General features: G+C 37.1%; 1 protein-coding gene across 8 annotated transcripts in view; it reads right to left on the bottom strand.

Annotated features, from left to right (window-relative positions):
* Positions 1–26,164, bottom strand: part of LOC5576979 (trichohyalin) — a 123,569-nt gene that overhangs the window by 52,721 nt on the left and 44,684 nt on the right. For 2 of the 8 annotated variants that reach the window (XM_021843895.1, XM_021843899.1), the window contains exon 2: positions 3,851–5,406. In XM_021843895.1, the coding sequence (XP_021699587.1) occupies positions 3,851–5,406 (1,556 nt within the window). Of the gene's footprint in view, positions 1–3,850; positions 5,407–14,808; positions 15,355–17,181; positions 17,228–26,164 lie in introns of those variants that run through there. The other 6 variants (XM_021843894.1, XM_021843897.1, XM_021843893.1 and 3 more) reach the window with 6 other exon arrangements.

The raw sequence follows: 26,164 nt of genomic DNA, 5'->3' as shown, positions 1-26,164 counted from the left end.
ATAAATCAGCAGGGATCCTAAGTTCGCAGTATGGATTCTGGGATTCCGATGTGACAGTTTAAAAACTGGTATTCCAGTGTCAGGACGCGCACTGGAATACCCTGAAAGCCAGTATGGATTCTGAGATTTCCGAATGGTTTATGGGATTCCAGTGTGGATCCAGGTATTCCAGTGTAGATGCTGGGATTCCAGTATGGATGTTCGTATTAGGGGTCGTCCATAAATGACGTAGCTTTTTTAGGGGGGAGGGGGGTCTTCACGAATTTGTGACGAAGTGTGACGAGGGGGAGGGAGGGGTCCTAGCTAGTGGACGTAGCATTTTGAATCAAGTCCGTAAAAAGAAAGGCGCTGAAAAAAAATTACATACAATTATTTTTTATGAAACTTCTTTTTTTTACTTATAAACTTGGGTTATTCAAAACATTCATATGACAAGATTGCAAAAATATCTATGAAACTTTAGATTTTCTCGATAAATGCAATCAAATAGATGTTTTGAGGCTTTAAATAATTATGTGAATATTATATTATATTCGTGTCCAAATTAATAAATTTATAAATAAACAAAATAAGTTTAATGAATTGATTAAAAATCAATGCTCTAACTACTTGGAGTACTTTGTTTTTGCCATTTGTTAACATGACATAGAGTCAGCCGTTTTAGTTTTATCCATATTTTCTGTTGGGGCTTTATTTCTTCAAGAAAATAAAATATGCTCTTCTTGGCAAATATTACATTTAAAGGCCGATTTGCTACTGCCAAGAAAAGGAATCGCCTATCTCGATGCGTGGAAAATTTCTCCCAAGATATTTATTCCGTTATGCCTTCAATGTTGCAAGAGATCTCCACCCAATCAACTCATCATTTGTTTCGATATATCAATGCTCTTGATGGAATAGCCCGAAAATTGATGAGGATAATAGATTCGAGTGTTAACAAAATGGCCCTATCATTAAATTTTGTTAATAACTCGGTAATTTGAAGAATTTTTTTAACGGTTTCATTATAAGTTGTGTAACATTATTTCATTATGGAAACGATAATGAAAATCAACTGAAATATTAATTATTAGTATTTGTATTTGTAAAATAATCGCTAAAATCTTCTAAACATTCCAAATATTTCGACTGTAATCTTTTATGTATCTGGCCACTGTTTGCTAAAATGATTTGAAATTGGATAATAATGACGATGATTCATTTCAAATTAATATATTTTCTTGATCATCTTCATTGAAATCTATTTCCTAGCAACGAATAATTAAAAAAAAAGCAATCCTCTAATATAACGAAATTTTTGTTCAATATATTATAAAACATATTGGACCCTAACTCGACAGTAACGAGCTTCATCAATCCAATTAATTTTTTTCACATTTTTTATAGTAAACTTGTTTTTTATGGTAAGAACAGCAATATTAATATTATTTAGTATATAAGAAACTGGACACCAAAACCAAGGAAAATGTTTATTTAAAACTTTTCCGAATTACTTTTGAGCGCTACTGTATATCAAAGTGTTAGAATAGATTATCCTTTTTTTTCAGTCAGTAATTAATATCGAACTTTGTAATGAACTTCTCAATTCCAATTTTTGGTTTCAACCCAGTCGCTAAGGAAAACAAATTAAAAAAATATATTAGCGGGGGGGTGCTCGATATGCTACGTATTTTCCAGGGGGGAGTACCAGCATTTGTGACGAAATGCTACGAGGGGGGAGGGGTGTAAAAATCAGCGAAAAAAATGCTACGTCATTTATGGACGGCCCCTTACAGTGTGGATCCTTTGATTCCAGTGTTATTCCTACGATTGTAGTGTGGATTGTGTGTTGTGGCTTTTAGTGTGGATCCTGGTATTTCAGTGTGGATCCTTGAGTCCCTTGTAAATATTTGAGTTCTAGTGTAGATCGTAGGATTTCAGTGTAAGGTGACACTGTGAATCTTTGTATTCTAGTGTCGATGGTTGGATTTCAGTGCCAATTTTGGGATTTCAGCATGAGTCCTGGTGTTCCAGTGTGAATCTTTGGATCCCCGAGGAAGGTCGTGGGATTCCAGTGTGGATCTTGGGATTACAGTGTGGATCCTGAGTAGATTTTTCTAGGATTTCGATGTGCATCCTGGGATTGTAATGTGAATCGACAGGGATCCTAGGTTTCCAATGTGGATTCTGGGATTCCATTGGGGATTTCGGAAATTCATTGTGCATCCTGGGACTCCAGTGTGGATCCTGGGGCTCCAGTGTGTATCTTGGAACTTCAGTGTGGAACCTGGGATTCCTGTGTGGATTGTGGTATTTCAGTGTGGATTCGAGGATTTCAGTGTGGATCCAGTCATTCTACTGTGGATACTAGAGTGGATTCTAAGGTTCCAGTGTGGATCCTGGTATTCCAGTGTGGATTTCCCAGATTTGCATTCTGGGACTCCAGTGTGTATCTTGGAACTCCAATGTGGATCGTGGGATTCAGTGTTAATTCTTGGATTCTAGTGTGGATTTCGGAATTTCAGTGTAGATCCTGGGTTTCCAGTATGGATATTGGAATTCCAGTGTGCCAGGATCCAGTATGGATTCTGGGAATCTAGTATGGATTCTGGGTTTCCATTGTGAAAGCTTGGAATCCAGTATGGACCCTGAGATTGCAATGTGGATTCAGGTGTTTCAGGTCTTTAGGATCTAGATAAAGTTTCAGTGTAGATCCTGTGATTGTGGTGTAGATTGTCTTACTGTATTGTCTTACTGTAACTAGGCTTCCAGTGTGGATCTTTAGATTCAATTGGGGATCCTTGGAGTTCAGTATAAATCCTGATAATCCAGTGTAGCTTGAGCTAAATTGAGAGAGATTGAATATTTATGATTGCGTTAACAACAAAATTATATGATTTATTACTACCGTAGCTTAAAACGATGATATATAGTCTGAAATGAAGCATGGACTCCCTATGTTGAAACAAATTTGATTAAATACTGACCTTCTAAACAAGCAGTCTAGTCCTGTCTTGGTAGGGAATAGTAAACAATTCTCGGGGGGAAAAGTGTGCGTACTGAATTAAGCTTTCACAAAAATCTTAAAACATGATATTCCGTGCCTCAAAGATATGGCCTAGAAATTGTTACTAGGTTCGAATTGACCATTTTTCCTTATGAATTGGTTTTAATTACACGTTTTAATACCGATTGAGTCTAGATTTCAAACACATTCGGAATCGGCATATTTGTTTGCTTCTTTTATATAGCTGGATACAAAATTTTCCAAAACATCGCAAAGTACCAGTCAAATACAGATTTTTTTGTAAACTCCGTTGATGAACATAAACATTGAATTCTGTAGAAAATTAGGCAAATAAATGACCATACAAGCTGATGAACTTGCATGCTATAAGTTGATTGAAATCGATAAATAATTCGTTTTTAACAAGAATGATATTAGGTTTCAACAGTAAAGCATTCAACATCGTAAAGTTAAATATAATAGCGATATTTTGGACCTTCTTTAGTCTAGTAGTAACTTCCACGGTTACAAAGTAAGGTCTGGGTTAGATTCCCGATTGATTCAGAATCTTTTCCAATTGAAATTTTCGTTAATAATTTCGGAAATTTCCTTGACTATCCTGGGCATAGAGTATCTTTGTACCTGGTACACGATGTATGAACGCAATATCTGCAAAGAAAACTAATGTCTGTGGTAGTTCTCATATATTTTTTTATCATTTTCATTGCAAAGGTTTTAATCGCATAATCATTCGATTTAAGGTAAATATTGCAGAAATATGATTTTTAATGTTGCCATCACGACCTCAAGTATTAGTGATCTGCGAGCTTTGCATCAGATTGCACAAATTGGCCGATACCTTACATCACTTACCTGTTCCTTTGATTTTTTTACTTCCTCCCATAGATACGTTTGTGGGGGAATCGCTGGTTTTTCGGGATGTTCGGGGTGATCTTTGTCATCACTGGCTTGTTGCGTTGCGGCTGTGGAGAGCGCTTCGGCCACTTCACTCGGAGTCGTTTGTGGAGGTTCATCTGTTGACTCTGTTTCTCTGGCGTGTATTTCTGTAGAAGGTTCTTCTGTGCTGCCATCACCGGTGAGGGTGCCGTCTACAGTTATAACAGCATTTACCTCACTGGGCGATTCTGTTTGAATGGCTTTCATTTCCTCATGCTGAACATCAATGGATTCTGGTTCCGTGACTGCATCAACCTGTTTGGCCGCTTCTATTTTGTGGCTTGGTGCTTTTGCAGATTGTTTCTGTGCTTTCAAAAGCTTTTGCTCTGATTCTTCTGATGCAACTTCTTTCTCTTGTTCTCTTGCTGGTTCCGTGACTGTATCAACCTGTTTTTCCGCTCTTATTTTGTGGCTTGATACTGCTGCAGAATCTTTTTGTGCTTTCAAAAGCTTTTGTTCTGGTTTTTCTGTTTCAACTTCTTCCTCCTGTTCTCTTGCTGGTTCTGTAACTGCATCAACTTGTTTGGCCGCTTCTATTTTGTAGCTTGATACTGTTGAAGATTCTTTTTGTGCTTTCAAAAGCTTTTGTTCTGGTTCTTCTGTTGCAACTTCTTTCTTTTGCTCTCTTGCTGGTTTTGCGACTACATCAACCTGTTTGGCCGCTTCTATTTTGTGGCTTGATACTGTTGTAGAATCTTTTTGTGCTTTCAAAAGCTTTTGTTCTGATTTTTCTGTTGCGACTTCTTTCTCTTGCTCTCTTGCTGGTTTTGTGACTGCATCAACCTGTTTGGCCGCTTCTATTTTGTGGCTGGGTACTGTTGCAGATTCTTTAAGTGCTTTCAAAAGCTTCTGTTCTGATTCTTCTGTTGCAACTTCTTTCCCTTGCTTTCTTACTGGTGCTGTGACTGTATCAACCTGTTTGGCCGTTTCTATTTTGTGGCTGGGTACTGTTACAGATTTCTCATGTGCTTTTAAGAGCTCTTGCTCTGATTCTTTTGTTGCAACTTTTTTCTCTTCCTCTTTTTCTTCATCAGCTGCTTTCTGTTTTGCTTCCTTGTCAGCCTCATTTTTCTCTTCTAGCTCTTCATCTTCTAGCACTTCTTCTTCAGCCTCTTCTTCTTCCTCTTCGACTTCCTCCTCCTCCTCCTCCTCTTCTTCTTCTACGATTTCTTCCTGTTCTTCCTCCTCTTCGACTTCTTCTTCCTCTTCATCCGCGTCCACTGCTTCAACTGGTTCCTTCTCTTTTTCTATTCCTTCTTCTTTCTTCTCGAATGCATTTTTTTCGGAATCGAATTTCTGTTTTCCAGGAGCAGGGTTTTCAGTCTGTACTGTGTCTTTCAGGTTGGCATTCTCGTCTTGATCGAGATTTTTGTTTCGATGTTCAGCTGATAAACTTCTCACACGTCCCAAGCGCTGCTGTTCAAGAACAGTTTGTGATGTTTCTCCAGCACTTCGCAACGACACTGAAAAAAAAAACGTTATAGATAGAAATTACAATCTGTATGTTGATCGATCGCATTTGCGATATAACAAAGTTATTAAAAAGTAATGAGTTAGTAATAGAATGTACGATGCCCATTTCACCTGCATTATGCATGTCACTAAAATGAACAGTTGTTGGTGGTAAAATGAACACAACATTTTTTGAAAATTTATATCACATTTCTGAAAATATATTTATCAACGATGGTAACCCAATTCAAAATTTAATGTGTCAAAAACGTATGTAAAGTTGATTGTTTGACAACTCTTGTAATATTCTGTAGACATTTTTGTGATCTTATTTTTTGTTTTGAGAATTTGGGTACCGTAAAACGGGGTAACTTTGATAGTTTTTTCGAAGAAAACTTCAATATTTATGCATGCTGTTTCAAATAATTACATTTTATATTTTTGAAACAAGTACTGACATCCTAGCTATCGATTGCACTTGATAGATTGCCAAAAGATTTATTCTGAATGGATATATTATTTTTCATATAATCGAAAGTCGGTTTTCTGTTTTGGGGTAACTTTGATAATGGAGTATGATTCGAACAAAATTGGATGAATTACGTAACATTTATAGGGCGTTGCATACCTCTAGGCGTTTAACGTTATATGGAAATTGCTGACTTAGATTACAAAAATGGTCCCAGTTTGTGAAAATGCTTTTCGCTAAGAGATTTGAGACCATATTCAAGTTCTATGATAACTAGGCTATCAAAGATAAGTGACCAACTATTCAAAACTACATCAATTAGTAATCGTAGAACAGATTGTTTGTAAGCGTTTCGAAAGTGCTAAACTCGTATCAATTTTTAATATTCGTATATAAAGCCTCAAATGTTCTCGATTCAAACGAAAACAGCTCCTACATGAAGTGTCATACTAATAGTCTTTAGTTTTGCATTCGTTTTGCTTAACCGATTAACAGAAATAATGATATTTTGTTCAGTATGTGGAGCGTTCCGCACTATCAAAGTTACCCGCATTATCAAAGATACCCCGTTTTACGGTACCTTTATTATGGGCCTCTGCACTGTTTTGATTTTGTATGGGATTTTGACGTTTACTGGCCTTGTTGTTTACTAAATTCATGGAGGAGTGAAAGAGAGCGAATGATTTTTGTGCAGAGCCCCATTATTATTATCTTTATTATCGAGACATTCAGCCGTTGGCTGGTTCGTCTCCGAGGTACCTTTATGTCTTTTGATCATTTTATTTTGCTGACAATACTGCACTCAAGAAATTCAATGCAATTTTGAAGATTGAACAAAGCGTATCTACGCTATCAACGAAATGGAACTCAAAGATCTACATTCAAATCATTAACACTTACGTGACATCAAATTTGATTCAAATTTTCAACTGAGGGGCCCAAATGCAAAGGGGTGTAAGGGACCGTTCAAATATTACGTAACGCATGAGGGGGAGGGAGGGGGTCTAACATAGTGTTACGGTCCATACAAAAATTTCAAATTTTTCATACAAAAGCTGTTACGTGGGGGTGGGAGGGGGTCTAAAATTGACAAATTTTGCGTTACGTAATATTTGAATGATCCCTAAGTGGCATTGTTATGTTTTCTAGTAAGATAGAAAACACAGTGGTTTGCAATTAACGAACGGTAACATTTGTTGTAATGATTTTGAGGAAAGTCAGATTAGGAATAATTACATTTTTTATGTTAGGTGTAATAAACAGGTTGCTAACGTCTATCTATGAAACCAATGATGGCTTTGATAACGATTACACCAATATGTGTTAAGCACACCGAAAATATGCTATTTTTTCAAGCTTTCGAATGGTATTGATTTTTCCGTCCAACAGAAAAAAAAAATATTTCGTAAAAGATTGTTCTGTGTTGTGGTCCCCATACAATTTATATGGAATTAAAAATTGCCAAAAAAAACTTTAAATCATTTTACTTTCGTCACTTACACTCTTTTGCGTCCAACCCTCTCAATTGTCACAAGATATGTGCCTCGCTTGTCTGCTAACGAAAATCTATCAAATTTTCAGGGTAGATCACAAAATTCTTCTAGTTTTTGGAAGCATAGTCATCGATGTGGAAATTACGGTAGTGGGGGAGTACTGAAGAAAATCTTCTTTAGATTTTGTAGGCATATTATTATTAGCGATATATCAAACTTCATTATTTTGCAAACCAAGTCTTAAGAACGATTAACGATGATGCGATTCCATACTTGTGACTGGTAGTGGATATTTAATTACTGAGAAAAGCTTAGGGCCCTATTTTATAAGTCGAGTCGATCAAAAACGACTCGACTGGAGCCACTGTCGACCAAAAATTTCGCTCGACTCGGCTCTGTCACTCGAGTTTATCGACAGTTGTCACTTTATGTGACTAGATTACTATGGGAGTCGACGGGTGACATCTGAAATATGCATGCTTGCTTTGATCGACAATGACTACAGATGAGTCACATGGAACCGCTCGATTTACAAAATAGACCCCTTAGTTTAATTTAGGGTCTCTGCATACAAATCTTTCCCTCTTTTTGACACTTTCATAAAAATTTATAAACAATGTCCTATAGCCTATAAGACTTACAATTCAAATCGTCGCGATAATTATGGACTTACACTTATCCTTTATCAAACTTCATGGCTTGATCACATGTTGGTCTGTTCCGGATATCGGTGGTTCTAAAACCTTTAGAACTAAATATTAGTAAAATTATAGTAATCCTTTTTAAAGTAAACAACAACATTCGGTTTTAATGAGTTTTTACGCGACTTCGAATTTCTACTCACAGATTTTTCAGGAATTCAGCGTAGTGATTTCTTCAGAGATTTCATCAGCATTATTTTCAAGGACTCCTGCAGGGAGCCATCCACAAATTCTTGTAGAGATTCCTCTACCAATTCTCCCAGAAATGCTTCCAGCGACTTTTCAAAGGATGCTAAGAATTTCTTCAGAATTTGCTCCAAGGAATCCTTGAGCACTCCAACCATTTTTTCAGGGAATACTTTTAATATTTTTCCAAAAACTACCCTTGCATATTTCCAGAATTAATTTCTTCAAATAGTCTGGACTAAATCCTTGTGAATTATTCTTACAAAAAAATCTGTAATATCCCAGACTAGAGAATTTGGTTGAATGATGAGTCGATTCGTGGATCCTTTAGACTTTAGACTTTCAATTAGTCTACTAATTCTATCCAAGGTTTTTTCATCCAAGATTACTTTCAGGAATTGATAATACAAATCCTCGGAAGTTTTATTCGAGGAAATTTTTTAAAAATTCCTAGAATTCCTTGATAAATTCCACCTGTGATTATCGTATAGTTCCTGTGGAATTTTCCTAGCAAATTCTCCAGCATTTCATCCAAGAATTACTCTTTCAGTTTTTCCACAAATGTCTCAATTCACTGCAACAATTTTTTCACAACACGGCAATTTTTTTCAGGAAAGTCTTGGAACATCCCTACATAAATTTCTTTTGGGGTTCCCATCCGCCATAGATTTTTCAATTATCTTAACAAGCAAGTTATCCAGATAATAAATCTTCGAGCTGTTTAGTGAAATAGTTTGCTGTTGAATTTTTGAAGATGTTCTAAGCAGGAGTCTTGGAGGATGTGCTAGGAGTCACCGAAGAATCGATGTAAGATTCACCGGATCAAATCGTGGAGAACTTCCTTAGAGCACTCTTATTGAAAAATATCTAAATTAATCTTTGAAAGATTCCTGTTGGATTTACTGAGGTAAACCCCTTGCTTTTTCCTTAGGTTTTAGATTGAATTTTTAAGGTTTCCGAAACAAAATTCCCGGGAGTATCTCCTTAAGAGAATTATTGAGGGAATTCCATGGGCAATAATCACTAATTAAACTCCTCCTTGTACAAATGTCTGGAAAAATTTCTGAGAAGCATACAGTAATACGAGCAGTATTACTTGTCGTTATGTCACGAAGAATTTCCAAAAAAGGTCTTAAAAATAATCTTATAAGCGGTTTCTTCACCACCGCTTAAACCTTAACAATATGGGTTAACTTGGTTTACGACTAAAGCGAATAATAATAACCCTACTTCAAACATGTTAGGATTTTGTTTTTCCAATGAGATGCGTCGAAAAGAGCGGTCACCCGCTAGGTCCAATGTCACCCGCACGATGATAATACTTCATTGATATATCGTTTGGACATGGATTCTTAATTGCAATCTACTTTTTTTATGTTGAATTAAAATATTTGAAAATTTATCAATTTAGCAACAGGCAATGTGATTTTAATTTTGTTCTTATATTTATTTGATATTCTGATTTGGAAAACGGTTTTACCAGGTAATTTATTAGCACATTGATGAAACATATTCCAGCCTAAGGGGTTCAGACTCGAACATTTTGGTAATTCAATTTGCTTGTCTCGCAGGAAACCTTGAATATGCTGCCCATAACTGCATATTTGTAACATGCGACAAAAGTAGGCATTGAGTAAATGGAATAGCAAGTTTCCATTTTATGGCAGTATGGAGGGAACCTAAAATTTCTAAAAATTACCAAGAACTCAAAAGTGCTTATTTGAGGCTGAAATTTTGTACAACTCATATCACACACTGGGTCAATAGTCAGAAAATAATTCTGATGGAAATTTCAATGCTACTGCATTATGAGGCTCATGTATAATCTCAATGTGACTGTTATGCGGTTACAATTGCCAATGTGACAAAACAACTTGGTATTTTTTTTTTCAAATTTTCTAGAACAATCTCACACATTTCAGTAAGTTGATCGAAAGTATTTATTATTTGATGACTTTTCATGGTATTAACTCCAATTTGTCAAAAATGTCGAATGTGACTGTTCTGCATTTATGGGCAGTATGGTGCACTCTTGAAATACTTCACACAAAACTTCTGCACTTTGATGCAGGCAACAGGTTCAATGAATAAGTGGAATCAGTGTGGAATCAATTATCAATAAAATAAGTGATAGTCTGATCATTTATCGTATCGGCATCGATAAATATATTTTTCCAGATTTTTATTGTACGTACTGTATGACCTAGCACAAATATCGCTCAACAAAGTCGCTCAAATATAACGCGATTTGTGCAAAACTGATAAGAGGAGCTTTCAGAAATGTAACACCATCAACTAACAGGTAGCGAAAAAATCGTCCCAAATTCACAATCTGCTCTTAATAAGCGCAAGAATCAGATTTTTATCTGCACTAATCTCCGAATGGCAGTATGGTAAAGTCGTGCCCATACTTTCTGGGACACCCTATATGTGCAGTTAATGATTCTATCATATTTTCAGTTAGTGAGCGAGGTCAAGGGTTGGGCAAGATTATTTTTAGATTACGGGAAGGATTTTTAATAACAATTCGATTGCAAGTTTAATATATGTATATATCATGTAGGCAAATTTTCTAGATCAAACATCCCTTCGGATCCCTGGAAAGTAAGTCTACAACTTTAAAGTTAAATAATCTTCATACACTTTGATCCTCTGTACCATCTATGTGCAGTATATGAGGAAATTTTCTGCTGGTCCGTTCCCATGCTATTCTAATAGAGTTATTATTGTACATACTGTCTATATTTTCATTGAACAATTGCCCTTCTTTCATACATAGGCTGTGCTTTTGAATTATGCCATTAGAACAACCAATAATGTTCAAACTGGTAAACAAATTCATCAACATGAATTTCAATTAGAGCTACTATCATTCCTATAGAGAATCACTCTTCTTTTATACATTTGCCGTTCTTCCGAATAATACCGACTAAAAAAACTTTATGGGAAGACTGCTAACGTAAAACATTAAAAATTCGCTTCTTTCAAACTAAGGTTATTCTGTTGAGACATTGGATTATACACAAATTATTTCACGGAAAATTTTGACATATTCAATCAACTCCCCCTTGTCACTTTTGTTGGGCTTGTGATGCTTCCTTTAACTCCATCCGCACCTTTGAAATGAGAATTTAGCTTGAATTTTAAGGTAAATGGTATCATCTTATTCTTTTTTTTTGCATGATGTTTCAAATGGGACAGAGCCTGCTTCTTGGTTCAATGTTTCAATTTGACAAAGAAGCTTTATGCCCTCGAAAGTAGAATATTTTTTTAACCCGAAAAGATCCTCGACGGATTGGAACCCGCAATACTTAGCTGTGGTCTTGCTGAATATTACCTTTATCCTACCCACCTTATTTCTTCATGGGGGTCCTGTGTTGACTAAACATTAAGCGGTGATATCGTACCAGGAATTACATTTCATCTCATCTTTTGATCATCTGAGTGGGATATGGATCGAATAACAAGATATTATCTTTGAGCTCTTTGATCGATTTTTCGCCTAGATCTCTGACTCTTTTGATCATCAATATCATATTTTAATCTCAGCAAACTGTACGGAACAAATGTTCCGAAAGTGACACTGTATATCATGCAAATAGAAGATCAATCAAGAGTTATTATGATTTGTGAGTTTAGTGGAAGTGTAAGCTCTTTTCCATATTGATATAGATCAAAACATTATTTCCCTTTATCTATAGGTAACGCAGCCCTCTACTTCAGTGAAAATTGCCGTGTTTATCCTGCCCAATTTGGTCTCCTCCCATGTTGCACCAGGATATATCAGAAATACCTTAACGTCAGCATTTTCGTCATTGGCTGTGCAAGCGCTTAGAATAGAATAGAATAGATAATAGAATACAGTGAACACATTTTCGTGTAAATTTTCTTGATTTTGAACGATTAAGCTGCTTCTGAAAATTCCTAAACCAATGACGGATCTTGCCCCCTTTATTTTTTTTAGTAATGAGTACATAAATAAGACAAGCCTTTCAATATATTCAATACAATCATCCGATTACCAAACAAATTATATTGTATTTCACGTTAGCAATCAATTAGGGGGAAGCCACTATTTGAATTCATAGGTGTAAAATATAGAAGTGTTCGTTTCACTGCAATCAATTCCCAGCCAAGTTAATTGTTTTATTTAGCGCAAAAGCTTGGTATAAATAGGCGAAAAATCAATACCATATGCCAAAAAACAGCTGAGAAATAGCAATGATTATCTAAAACCGTCAGCTGTTCAAAAGAATCTTGGCTGCAGCCGAACTCGTCTGACCAACTCTATCTACTACCATTTTTTGAGTATGAGAAAATCACTAACGAAAGTTCAAGGACCGGTCCAGCTCCTCACTAAGCGAGCAAAATGTGTTTTTTCACAAGTTCCACAGATGTGGGACATCATACATTTGGTTTTGCAAAAGAACGTTTATGAACTGTCAATGGTAATCATTTTATGATCCAGATGAAAAGATTGAATCATTTCAATGTGCTCTTGGATTAGGGATAATATCTTTTCAACATTCAAAGATGATCTCTACGCTCAGATGAGATTGCAATGCCTGTATCGTACACGGTTGCTAAGTATCCTTTGATTAGTTTGTGTTACCTCGTTTGAAACTCAGTTGGACAACATATGCATCTCAAACGCAAACAGAAAAACCAAAAATGCTATTCAGTAAAATGGGCTAGGATTGGTAGTACGATCATCTCGGCCTAGCCGCCTATGGCGCGGACCGCACATATGAGGCTGTGTTGGTTTCCAGCACGCCTCCATATCGAAACAGGATGAGACAGTCCTGAAAGCCACGTTATTACGTTATTTACCTGACCAGGAGTCTTGTAAGCCGTTCAGTTCTGACCAGGGTTGGGAAAAGTTCTGAGATTCCCACTACAGTAGGTAGTATAACAGACAGCGAAGCCAGTGAATCTCACGTCTATCGCTGCTGTTAATAAGGGCAACCCAAAACTACAGTAGAAAAATGGTATTTGAACGGTCCAAGAGGGCCATCGCTCTTGCAGCAACATGATTTCAACACCTCACCACGCGCGCTATCATACAAACTGTTTGTCGTAGGACAAAGGGTTTGTCGGATATTGTAACAAGTTGCGAATAATGCGAATCAATTTAAAATTCACGGAAATCTTTCTCACATCCCATGCACGATTGACTTAAGGATAAAAAATGTTATGCTAGAAGTCATATCGCAGAGTGAAAGCGTGAAAATCTTCCAAAATTTATGAATTTGGTTTGCGAACAATTGATCGTTAGCACACATGCCGAGCGATTCATTTTTTGCGGAGCGAAGTTTGTTGTGATGGCTTGACGACTAAGGGTTTACCGTTGTTGCTATGATCGCATGACAAAGAACAACCACGATGCATCATTTGTTTTATCATGATCACTAGATTTCCATCCTTGGACACTACGGATTTAGGAAATTCATATACCCAATGGACCGATGCACGAGTTCACGAATTTGACGTTTGAGCGGTGCCGAATTCATTGGTTTCCATGGTCACATAAATAACACGGCACTGCTCAAACGTCAAATAATGAACTCGTGCATAGGTCCATAGGCTACTTGATGAGATTCACGATTTTAAACTACCGTAGTGAGAGAATCCACGTGATTTTCGCGAAAGTCTAGCCTACTACTTTTACCATTCCCAGCCCTGGTTCTGACATTCACACCGCAAAAAAAAAACAAAATCCGCGAAAGTTAATGTTTGGTGCATTCCGGGAAGTTGGTCATTCCGAGAAATGATTCCAGGAAAATGGTTTTCCGGGAAAAATGATAGAATCACAAAAACCACAAAATAGGTATGATTTAACATTTCTGCATCATGGTAGCTCCTTGTAGGTAAATCGAGTTACCTAGATGAAGGATATATTTCCATGTATATCATACTTATTTAATAGACCAATAATTGTTTAGATTTTTCCAATCAATAAAAAATCAATTGCTATTGCAAAACAATTAAAAATGTTTAAACTTATTACGAAAAACTTGACCCATTTCCAGCAATGTTTGTCCAAGCACATTTCAAAAATGCTTATTTCGTATAGAAAAAGCCAATCAACGTCGTGACAAAGGAAGAGTTGACTGATACAGTTGAATATAAAACAACTAAATTGCATATATGAATAATAACTTTAATGAATTCTTATGGTTTCGTTCAGACATAGCTACTTAGCAAATTATTTTCAATTTAAATGTATGTTTCACTCTATAAAAACGCGCATTATTTTGTTCGATTGGAGGAACATTTCTCAAAATGTATCACCAATCATAATGAAAAGCGCTAACTAACGAAAATTAGGTCGCCCTTGCCGAAGATGATTCCATTTCAATCGCTTGCAGACACTATATCACAAAACGATTGGTTCACCCACAAACGCAAACCACCGCATAACTTTTGATATTTTATTTTCTGTTGATGAAATCGACGGCCCCCCGCTTTATGACCAGCTGAATCTGCTACCGGATGTTTTCCAAATGCTCTATCTCGAGTCTGAATCTGGTTTATTTTTCCACAAATTTTCTTTTTCGTCATTACGTTTTCTAAACAGATGAACCACTCGACGTCCGATGTTTGGAGGCATTTTCTATTCACATCCTTTGTAGGCCGAACACTTCTTTGCACTATTTTTTCAAATAAAATCATTTAACCATTCCAAGTAACTACTGAAAATGCATCTGTCTGTCTGATAAACTGAATGCATTTTGCGCATGATTCCAATTTACCGTAGTTTGCCATCACACTGAAGAACACAACGATCATCTCATGCTCTCACGACTATGAATTTCTCCAGTGAAACTGCTCTCCAGTATTCAAATTTGCAGCTTCACTTCTAGCAGTACACGATAGAAATTTAAACGTTACACTATTATATTTTAATGTTTAGTTATTTGAAACAATCCGGCACAAATAATTGTTATGCTGTAATCACATCTGTGTTATCGTAATACAATTTTGGGTTTTACTTCCACAAGGGTGAGTTGTCTTCTGTTCTCTGTTTACATGTTGATAAAACTCATGCGGGTGGGTCTAACGTAATATGTATCCTACAACCGCGAATCTACAAACGCGCCATTCCAACTCAAACGTTAATTACACACTATGACGCGAATGGTAGCGCGGGATTCGGTTGAACTTGAAACCACACAAACATGCTTCTTCTAGGCTAGGCAATCCGATGACGAGCGGCTCATACTGTTTCCCAGACGGAGCATTTTCACAAACTAACGTAACATTTTCAATTCTTTAACACAGCGGAATTAGTTTTCGTCTCAAAGCAGCAAATTACTTAATAAACCATTATCCAAAATGTCATAGCACGTCTGGTTTTTTGTGGTATTAATGGTTGAATATGCATTATTTATCGATTTTAATCAACTTGCATGCAAGTTCACCAGTTTGTATGCCGATTTATGTGTTTAATTTACGACAGAAATCGGTTTGTAGGTCCTAAGAAATACGTACCAACCAATTTTATAATATTTTCGTGAGTACCCTAATATACTTTTCGATTATATGGAAAAATATTGTACCAGGTCATATAAAAGAAACGAAGAATTTTGTATGGAGGCTGCAAGCATGCTCAAAAATTCGGTTGCATCAATATCAAATCGTGCAAGTTCAATAGAATTATGTCTCATACAAAAGTATTATTTTGCTTGCTCGGTGGAATTGCATAAACTAATAATTAATCACAGACTAAATTTCATTTAAACAAAGGTGTGACGTGCTGGAGTATTTTTGATGGTTGCAACAGATTCAGTAGCCCCAAATTTACTGAAGACACATGATTGGCCTCTTGCGTTATGCGACGCTTATATGTTATTCTATAATTAAAAGAGTTTTTACGTGAATTTTTTTGCGATTTCTGGTTGTTTGGGACGCAAGTGCTACCGTAAAATGGGGTGAATAGATAAAATGGGGTGAATAGAGAAAATGGGGCGAAAAGAAACAAAACGGCCTACAGTTCTTCTTCTTTCTGGCATTACGTTTCTACTGGGACAGAGCCTGCTTCTCAGCTTAGTGTTCTTATGAGCACTTCCACAGTTATTAACTGAGAGCTTACTGTGCCAATGACCATTTTGCATGCGTATATCGTGTGGCAAGTACAAAGATACTCTATGCCCTGGGAAGTCGAGAAAATTTCCAACCCGAAATGATCCTTGACCGATGGGATTCGAACCCACGACCCTCAGCTTGGTTTTGCTGAATAATGCGCGTTTACCGCTACGGCTATCTGAGCCCCTACAGTTAAAAATATTATTGTTATGACACTTAAACATGATAAACTTAGTTCGATACTAACAGACTATTGCTAAGCTATCTTAAATTTGAATTAAAAAGAAAATGTCCAGTTCAGATGCTTTTTTAGACGGCTTGAAACATCCGTCGTTTTTTTTCGAACAACAAATAACCATGAGTTTTCTATCGATTTCTTAGTGTTTGAGTGAAAGTTTTTTTATACATGCTAATTACTTGAACCATTGTCACATTCATAACACTTGTTTTGAATTCAGCCAGTATTCCCAAAAAGAAACGTTTGGCCCATTTGAACTTTTGCACCTTTTTATGTATGTACAACATTTATTTTTTTTTTTGCGATATAATTTCACCGTTCTGCAGTCTACAACGAACTCTATTTCTGATGTTTTGCTTGCGAAACAAATGCTCCGTGAATTACATTCGTCGCACCCCTACAATTGAAGCAAACCCAAAAACTTCTGAATGAGCTAAGAAACCAATCTGCTACGAAATATACATATTTTTTCCTCCTTCGAGTGTGATTATTTGAACTTGTGTGTCTGGTCTATTTTTCGTCGATGTCTGTCGTTATGCAATGCCAATGGGATATTATTAGATCATTTCGGAACTGTCCGCGCGAAACTGTTTCTAGTCAGTACCTTTACGTACTTACTGATTGGCGAATGATGGCGACCGGCATGATTGAGTACCCTCAGGAACGTGCTTATTGGCGTGATGGAAGCCGGTAACGACGCGTGACGAACTAATCAATACAACTTATCACCTACAAACTAGTAATGATTCGCACCTTGTAGACTATCATAATGACCGTGATGTACACTTTCTTTGCCATCTCGAGAGAGAGAGAGACCCTCTTGCTGAGGGCTTGATCAAGTCTGACACGGAACTAAAATTTAACCGTTACACTCCCTGAAGAGTCATGTCTGAGATCATTCAAGCGTTCAATTTTGATGTCTGCAGCGAACTGTAACATTTATTATTCTGTCAAAATAATGAGTGTTTCTATATGCATCTTCTTTGGCTGGATGTACAGACGGAATTACGTCTTCCTGGATTGGTTGGACCGACTAGTGATCATAGTTTGAGAATCAGACAATCAACCTACACTGTTCAATTTTTCTCGTGATCTCCTAGGGTTTTTATTACAGATTAGAGACTGATGAAATCATAAAAAATCTAATAATCTTCACTTTCAAACAAAAACGAAACCGGTCCTTAATGGTTTGGATTCGCAAATGTGTGCCAAACTTTGTTGAAAACAGATCATGCAATATCATGGGAAGGAATTGTCCTTTCTCCAAGTGATCTCAAAATTGCTTGCAACTTTCTGTGCAGAAAATTTTTTACACGATTTCTTCACAAGAAAAGTGATTATCGGCATGTGACTGTAACTCTGTACACGGCTACATAGGCTATCAAAAACATGTTTTGCAAGATCATACAATATGAAATGGTTCTAATGAAGCGTTTATCCTTAGCAAGGACTTTGGGTCTTTTTCGATCCATTTCAAAATTCAAATCAATGTAAGTTTTGATTGAAATAAGCTAGCAGTTTGAAATTTTCTGGCAATTATTTTTTTTTGTGGGAAATGTTATTTTTGCGGAAACAAAAGATTTGAATGACCTTTAGGGGAGCTTCCACAAAAAAAAAAATTACAAATTGTGACTTAGGGTCGTTTTCGACCCGAAAATTCAAACAGATTGCAAAAACCAGTGTGTTGTCCGAATTTAGTTCTGTTGAGCTTAAATCAATTGCACACATGTCTAGTTTCAGAAATCCTCCTGGAGATCCAGATTTGGTCACTGCGGCCACCGGGAACCTGCTACATCCATTTAGAGACCCTAACTTTGACAACCTGTAGTTTCGTAACTAAACAAGTAATATGTACCGTTCCCATATTGTTGAATAGGTATTCACGTGGACTGTCAATAGACATTCTCGAATCAATTAAGTATTCACACACGGTTCCGGAAACCTGGAACATCCGAAAAGTTAGTATCCATCGCAGTTTTGTATATGTACCGTTTTGATTCATATTACGGACACTTAAGGACTCAGGGAAATATAACCCAGCATAGAGCATACAAAATAAATCATTCTGTATAATTCCTTAGCGCTATCGAGCGTCGGAAGCCCTTTACTTTCGAACGGTGGGTAAAGAATACGCTTCCACAACTTCAATAATTTTAAATAAATCAAAATGTGTGGCCTTTTCATGATTCTTATTCCGGACGCTTCCTCACTTTTGCCTCATATTCCGGACACTTTGAATCGAATTCCGGACGGCTCATGATAATCATTAATGGAACAGTCAAATCATCAATCGAAATCGTTAAACCACCAAAGAGACATCTAAGGTAGTTGGGCATTATAAATTTTCAAAGATATTTATGGAAAAAGTTTACTAAAACGAGCCTTGAAATTGAGAACTTTTGAACAGCAAAAATTGAAACATTTCGCGTGAAATGTTTCCCATACAAAGTAGAGTGTCCGGAATTTGAAGCTGTCCGTAATATGAATCAAAACGGTACTTAACATCGGTACTATTCGGTTGATGAATATTTTGGCATAACATTTCTTTGTAGTAAGGAACCAATTACCGGCGCAAAATAAAACATTGAGGCAACAGTACAAGTGGTATGTTAAAACTGGCAACAATTTATACCAGTCAACGGCAATTGGAGTATTGGCAGATATTCCTACAGAAGACAGAAATCGACACGGATTTGCCCATCATAGGAGTCCGCATTCCGTGGCCCTTTTAAAAAAAAAAAAAAGACACTGACACGTTTATGCTTCCAGTGGGCATTTATGCCCTTTGAAGGAAGCACCACACTAGACAACGGACTAGCATGCAACGCCCAGTGGCACAGTCTGAAAACATTCCTCACGAAAAGTTTACCGCCCTGAGGCGGGAATCGAACCCACACTCCCTAGCACGATGCGGCTAAATGCCTGGTAACACTAACCGCACGGCTACGAAGCCCACAATTTCAATTATCTCCTTTTATCTCCCAAACGGGAGAATCCCGGATTTGGAAAACTGCTTGAGAGAAATACTCGATCAAGTGCCAAGTTCGGTAATCCTTCTCGGCGGTATCATTACTGGACTAGCCAGCCAATGTGAAATCGATGTCAAATTAGCCTCGTCTCCCCCGGAGTCGCTTGAGGTATTCGCTGATCTATTACGCTCCACCGTATCTCAAACAATTCCGCGAACCAGTCCAAACCCCGGTCGCTGGGCACTCTATTGGTGGAATGAGGACACTCGGAGAGCTGTCCAGATGAGTAGGAAAAAAATTAAGAAAGCTACAGAAACCACAGGAAAAAACTTTCAGAAGAGCATCCTGAGGAACAAAGCGTATCCAGAAATGGCTGCCGACAAACAATACAAAATGCAAAAGAGGCATCTTGGACAGATTTTCTAGAGGGGATAAACGAGAAGCAAACGGCATCCGAACTCTGGAGAAGAATAAACTGTTTTCAAGGGAAAAAATGGTGAAAGGCTTGCCCCTAAAGGTAGATGGAGTGCTAACGCGAGATCCTGCTAGCATAGCAGACGCCTTGGCGGACCAATTCTAAAAACTTTCATCTTTTCAACGATACCCTGAAAGCTTCAGAAACTTGCTGCAATCCCCGGAAACTGCAATACGTGATTTTCAAGTTAGGACAAAGCTTCAATCTTCAGTTCACAATTGTTGAATTGGAGTTCGCTCTGTAAAAATCTAAAGGCAAATCAGCGGGACCATACGAAATAGGATACTCTATGATCAAGTAAACTGGCACTACTGAATGGCCTTAATCGTGAATGGCTTTACGGAACTCTTCCGGAAACATGGAACCACAGTATGGTTGTCCCGATCCCAAAGAACTCGGGTCCACCGTCAGATGCAAGTAGTTATCGACCAATCGCTGCCTATCCAAGATAATGGAGCGGATGGTAAATCGGAGATTAATTAGCTTCCTGAAAGACAAACGCTGTTTGGACCACCGACAACACGCTTCCCGATCGGGTTTTGGGACAAATACCTACCTGGCTGCACTAGGGAAAATTTAGGATGATTTCAAAAGGGCAAATATGTCCAAATCGCCTCGTTAGATCTGGCAAAGGCCTATACTAAGGCCTGGAGTCCAACAATTCTCCAAAAGCACGCTAATTGGAACATCTCTGGCAATATGTTGGCCTTCAATAAGAATTTTTTGAATGAGCGTACGTTTCAGGTTCTAATTGGGAATCAACGGTCAAAAATTTCTTATGAAGAAACAGGGGTGCCACAGGGATCTGTCCTCGCTGTTGCTTTATTTTTGGTGGCAATGAGCGATGTATTCTTGGAACTCCCCAAAGGGGTCTTCATTATAGTATAAGCCGATGATATCCTTGTCTTAGTAAGCGGTAATCATCCTAAGAGTACAAGAAGGAAGATACTGGCAGCAGTCTCAGCTGTGAAAAGACGGGCCAAAAAGGTAGGATTCTATATGGCAGCGGAAAAAAAGCGCTTGTATTCATATTTGCAATTCTAATTACGGGCCTCGGGAACAAACTCCATAAATAAGACCTCAATACCGATCAAAAATCAAGTGAAAATCCTTGGCGTTACTCTCGATAGGAATCTTTCCTTTCAGGCCCATTTCAAGAACGTAAAGGTGTCCTGCAGAAACCGGGTAAGTTTAATGAGGAGTATATCAACGGAGTGCGCTCGAAGTAACCGCGCTACGCTGAAGAACGTGATGGACGCTGTAGTATGTAGTCGGCTATTATAGGCATTCAAGTAACCTGTAGGAATTTGGATGAGCTAATCAAGCACCTAGCGCCGATCTACAATAAGTGCATACGTAACTTGTCAGGACTGCTTCCGTTAACTCCTGCTTTGTCAGCATGTGCTGAATTGGGAGTCCTTCCTTTTCGGCATAAAACTATACTCGCTCTCTGTAACCGTACGATAGGGTATTTAGAACACACTAAATATCGAGGACCGGTTTGCTTCCTAGCAAAGCAAGCATACCTGGCCCTTGCATCGGTGGCCGACGTGCAGCTTCCACCGGTGGCTGGGGCCACCGAAGGGGACGGCAAAGCTGGACGGCTAAAGCCCCTAAAACTGATGGAAATTCCATCATGGAATCATACAAACCAGTTTTCGTAAAAAGGCCACATCTGAGAGAGTGAAAGTACATTTTTACCAGAGGATTTCGGAAGCCTTTAAGAACCACGAAATTAGATTCACCGACGGTTCGAAGTTGAAGATCAAGTCGGTTTTGGGGTATTGAGCGACCAAATTGAACTACAGCTTACCAAATATCTGCACAGTTTTTTCAGATGAAGCAGCGGCCATTCATCAGACAATAATATCTCCAAGTGACAAGACATTTCTTATAGACTAATCCAGTTGCCTGCGTAGTAGTGCAATGTTGACAACATTTTCTTTGTTTGCTGTGAGAACTGTCACAACATTGCTTTTGTTTGCTGTGAGAATTCAAATATAAACATAATTGCTGCAAAACAACCACTTCCTTGTTGGCCTGCCGTTGACCGAAAGCTCAACAGCGTCAAAAAACATCGATACGTTTTCATGCTGAGGAAATTGACTTGTGTAAGATTGATTGTGCGTTGGTGTTCGTGACAGTTTTCTTGGGGATCTCTATTGTAACGGACTCGGCCAGTGTCCTGGCTGTAAATGAATCACCAACTAATAAACATTTATACATCCAGGGCATCCAGGTCGCACTGGATTGAAGCAAGAGAGAAGTAGTTTCCATGTGGGTCCCGGGCCATTCCGGAATCGCTGGGAACGAAAAGGCAGACGCACTGGCGGGGACTGGTCGAAATAGACCACGTCTAACAAGTAAAATTCCCGGAGACGACATCAAGAAATGGACTTAAAACAGGATTTGGAATGTTTGATCCCAAGAGTAGCGACAGGAACGAACGCTATTTTGTCGCAAGGTCAAAAATACAATCAACCCATGGAAAGTCCTGTCAAACAGAAGAGAGCAGGTTGTTCTAAGTGAGTAGACTTAAGCTATGCTCTGTAATAACTATAAAAAAATATCTGTGAAACTCTGTAATCTGGTGGTACCCTTAAGGTCGCTCCAGAATTTGTTTTTATTTTTCTTTTATATGGTGATGAACCAACAACTGAAAATTTCCCTAATAAAGTTGATAATAATAATAATATGATGACGGTTAAGATTACTAGTTCAGTTACGAAACTACACTGCCCATTACTGCATATCAGTCACATTCGACATTTTTGACAATTTCGAGTTAATACCGTGAAGAGTCATCAAATGGTATATACTTTCGATCATCTTACAAAAGTTTATGATTTTGTTCTAGAAAACTCGGAAAAAATACCAAGTTGTTTTGTCACATTGGTAATTGTAACCGCATAACAGTCACATTGAGATTATGCATGAGCCTCGTAGTGTAGTAGCAAAGAAATTTATATCAGAAATATTTTCTGACTATTCACCTAATATGGGATATAAGCTGTACAAAATTTCAGCCTCAAACAAGCATTTTTTAATTCCTGGTAATTTTTAGAAATTTTATTTTCTTCCCATACTGTCATAAAATGCACACCTGGTTTTCCATTTACTCAATGCCTACTTTTGTCGAATGTTACAGATATGGAGTTATGGGCAATTCAGGTGGTCAAAGTAAGGGTCTCTAAAGGGACTTTTTTCAGATGTAGGAGGTTCCCGGTGGCCACAATGACCAAATCCGGATCTTCGGGAGGGTTTCTGAAACTAGACATGTGTGCCCTTCATTTAAGCCCAAGAGAATTAAATTCGGTCAACACACTGATTTTTGCGAGCTATTTGAATTCTCGGGTCGAAAACGACCCTAAGTCACAATTTGTAACTTTTTATTTTTGTTTGTCAATTTGTATTTCTGTTAGGGACTAAGGAAGCTTGAATCCCCACTTGATCGCCTTCTGAACACATGTCATAAAATTTAATTAACCCGGATTCACCCAGCAAATGAAAAAAAGTTGAAATAGCTGCCATTTCGTCAAATATTGACAGATTTCCTCGATTTCAGCTCCAATTTAATCGTCTTGCTATCTAGTCCATTAGAAGTTTTGGAAATGTTCACCGGTCTGGAGTTATTCCGGTGGATCACTGGGTCAGATCCGGTAAAAATGACCCAAACATCCTTTTCGGTTAACATTCATCCACCTCAATGCCATTAGATAGCCGTCTACGGTCATGAAACGTGGACTATGTCCGTGGAGGATCTGCAAGCTTGGAGGCGTTTTTTTCCTTCTTAGCAATGGGGGGATGATCTGCTCAACAGACTCCGGACCAAGGTCCGGGAGTGTGGGGTTGGGGACCATTTACTACATGCAAGCAGTAAACAGGACTACCCAACTAACATTCACTCATTTAACAAACACCATTATGGCAGTTTTATCCAGCATCATGTTTTATAACATTTTAATAATTTCCATTGCCAACCTTTGTTAAAGCATTGTTCACACAAATTTGGAGAAACTTTAAAGCATGTCGTTGAATACCAACTTTATTTTTCAGCTTAAAAAACGTTTTACAAGCATTTAGTTCAGCTTTTATACGGCTGGTCTTAAAATAATTAAAGACTAATAAAAACAAAAAAACTTTTTTTCTAGGCACTTTATAAATATAGTGTACACTATTATTATGATAGTATAACAATCTTATTTAAAAATCGCCTGTATAATGGATTCGAACTCGAGACCTTTCAATCGTCAGCGGTATGCCTTGCCATCTGCGCCATCCTAGAATTGATGACTGTACCGTCTAGTGCAAAATATAAACTTCTCATAGCTGAATATTGACCATGTTCGAGCTTCTATTCGACAACGTCTAAACAACACATGGTACGCTAATCTACAACTGAACAAGCATATTATTCAGCTGCTGTTTAGTGCTGATCCAAGCTGAGTTCAGTCGGCTATTTTTAGCGCACAGTGAGAAAATTTATGTCGATGTTGGTCAAAATAATGTTTATTTACACAAAGTAAAACCAATCTGAAATAATTAATCTAATTTCATAATAAGTTTTAGTTTGTTCAAAACTGATTAATTAACTTAAATAATTTTATAAATTATAGTTTGATTATTTTTTATTTGTATTTTTCATAAACCTACTACATATGCGTTGAAGTAAGAGTTCTTTGTATGAATATATTTGAATCATTTGAAGGATTAGTTCTCAGAACCCAAATCATTTTTCTTAGAGCGCAGTATTTATTCAGTTGTGAAGAAATGTCATTTCAAATGTAGCTGACTATAGAAATTTATTTAATCAATTCTGTCAAAGAAATTTCCATTTTTTCTTGTACGGAAAAACATCCCGAGCAGGCGAAAAAAGCTTAGCAATAGAATATGTCGATGTTGGTCAAAATAATGTTTATTTACACAAAGTAAAACCAATCTGAAATAATTAATCTAATTTCATAATAAGTTTTAGTTTGTTCAAAACTGATTAATTAACTTAAATAATTTTATAAATTATAGTTTGATTATTTTTTTATTTGTATTTTTCATAAACCTACTACATATGCGTTGAAGTAAGAGTTCTTTGTATGAATATATTTGAATCATTTGAAGGATTAGTTCTCAGAACCCAAATCATTTTTCTTAGAGCGCAGTATTTATTCAGTTGTGAAGAAATGTCATTTCAAATGTAGCTGGCTATAGAAATTTATTTAATCAATTCTGTCAAAGAAATTTCCATTTTTTCTTGTACGGAAAAACATCCCGAGCAGGCGAAAAAAGCTTAGCAATAGAAAATATAATATGGGTAGCTTAAAGTGATATTAACTTGATAGATATATGATATAAAATATCTGGAAATGATTTCTAAAATAAACTACTAGAACAAAATTGGCATGTCATATTTAGATTCTGCAAGATTTTACCAATAGCTGCGAGCTATCCATCAAATTTTTCATAGGTTTAGAAGTTCCAGGAACAAAATTTTGATATTGTTTTCAGATATTTTATCTCTTATGTCAATCAAGTCAATATCACGCTTTGTTTGTCAGTACTTTGCTCCTACTCGGAATACTTAGCTTAAATGTTTATTTTTGTTTTTCACAATAATTCTGCATTTCTGGAGACTGACCATGTTTATTTTCTGAACAGCTATTTCAAAAGTTTTAAAAGAGCATAATTTATGAGCTTTGAAATGCATTCGGAACTCAACACGAATTTCGGATATTTTGTCCATTTTATGAAATTTAGCAATAGTGTGATCGCTTTTACAAGACTTATTTATTGCTGAACAATGTGTATGTTAATCGACATTTTGGCCTCTATTGGATCAACTGTTCTTATAATGTACTGAAGCTGAATAAAGATTTTATAAGATACTTATTCAGTTCTTATTCATGCTTATGTTAAACATGTGGGAATAGCTGAAGTGCGACGCAAGTAAAACGTTAGTTCGTCTTCTGAATATCCTTTTATACATATACATTTGTTTAGTGGAATATTGGCTTTTTAATTGGGGGAAACGTGTCTTGTTCAGCTCATTTGTAGAACAATCTTGACTAGTCGAATGAGAATCTTTGGAAACGTTTAATAAGTGGCGATTCAACTTTTGTTCATTCTAATGCATAACGTTGAACATTGATCTAAGTTTGT

This window comes from Aedes aegypti, chromosome 2, assembly GCF_002204515.2.
Source record: "Aedes aegypti strain LVP_AGWG chromosome 2, AaegL5.0 Primary Assembly, whole genome shotgun sequence".
Classification (NCBI taxonomy): Eukaryota; Metazoa; Arthropoda; class Insecta; order Diptera; family Culicidae; genus Aedes; species Aedes aegypti.
This window is presented reverse-complemented; position numbering and strand designations above follow the sequence as displayed.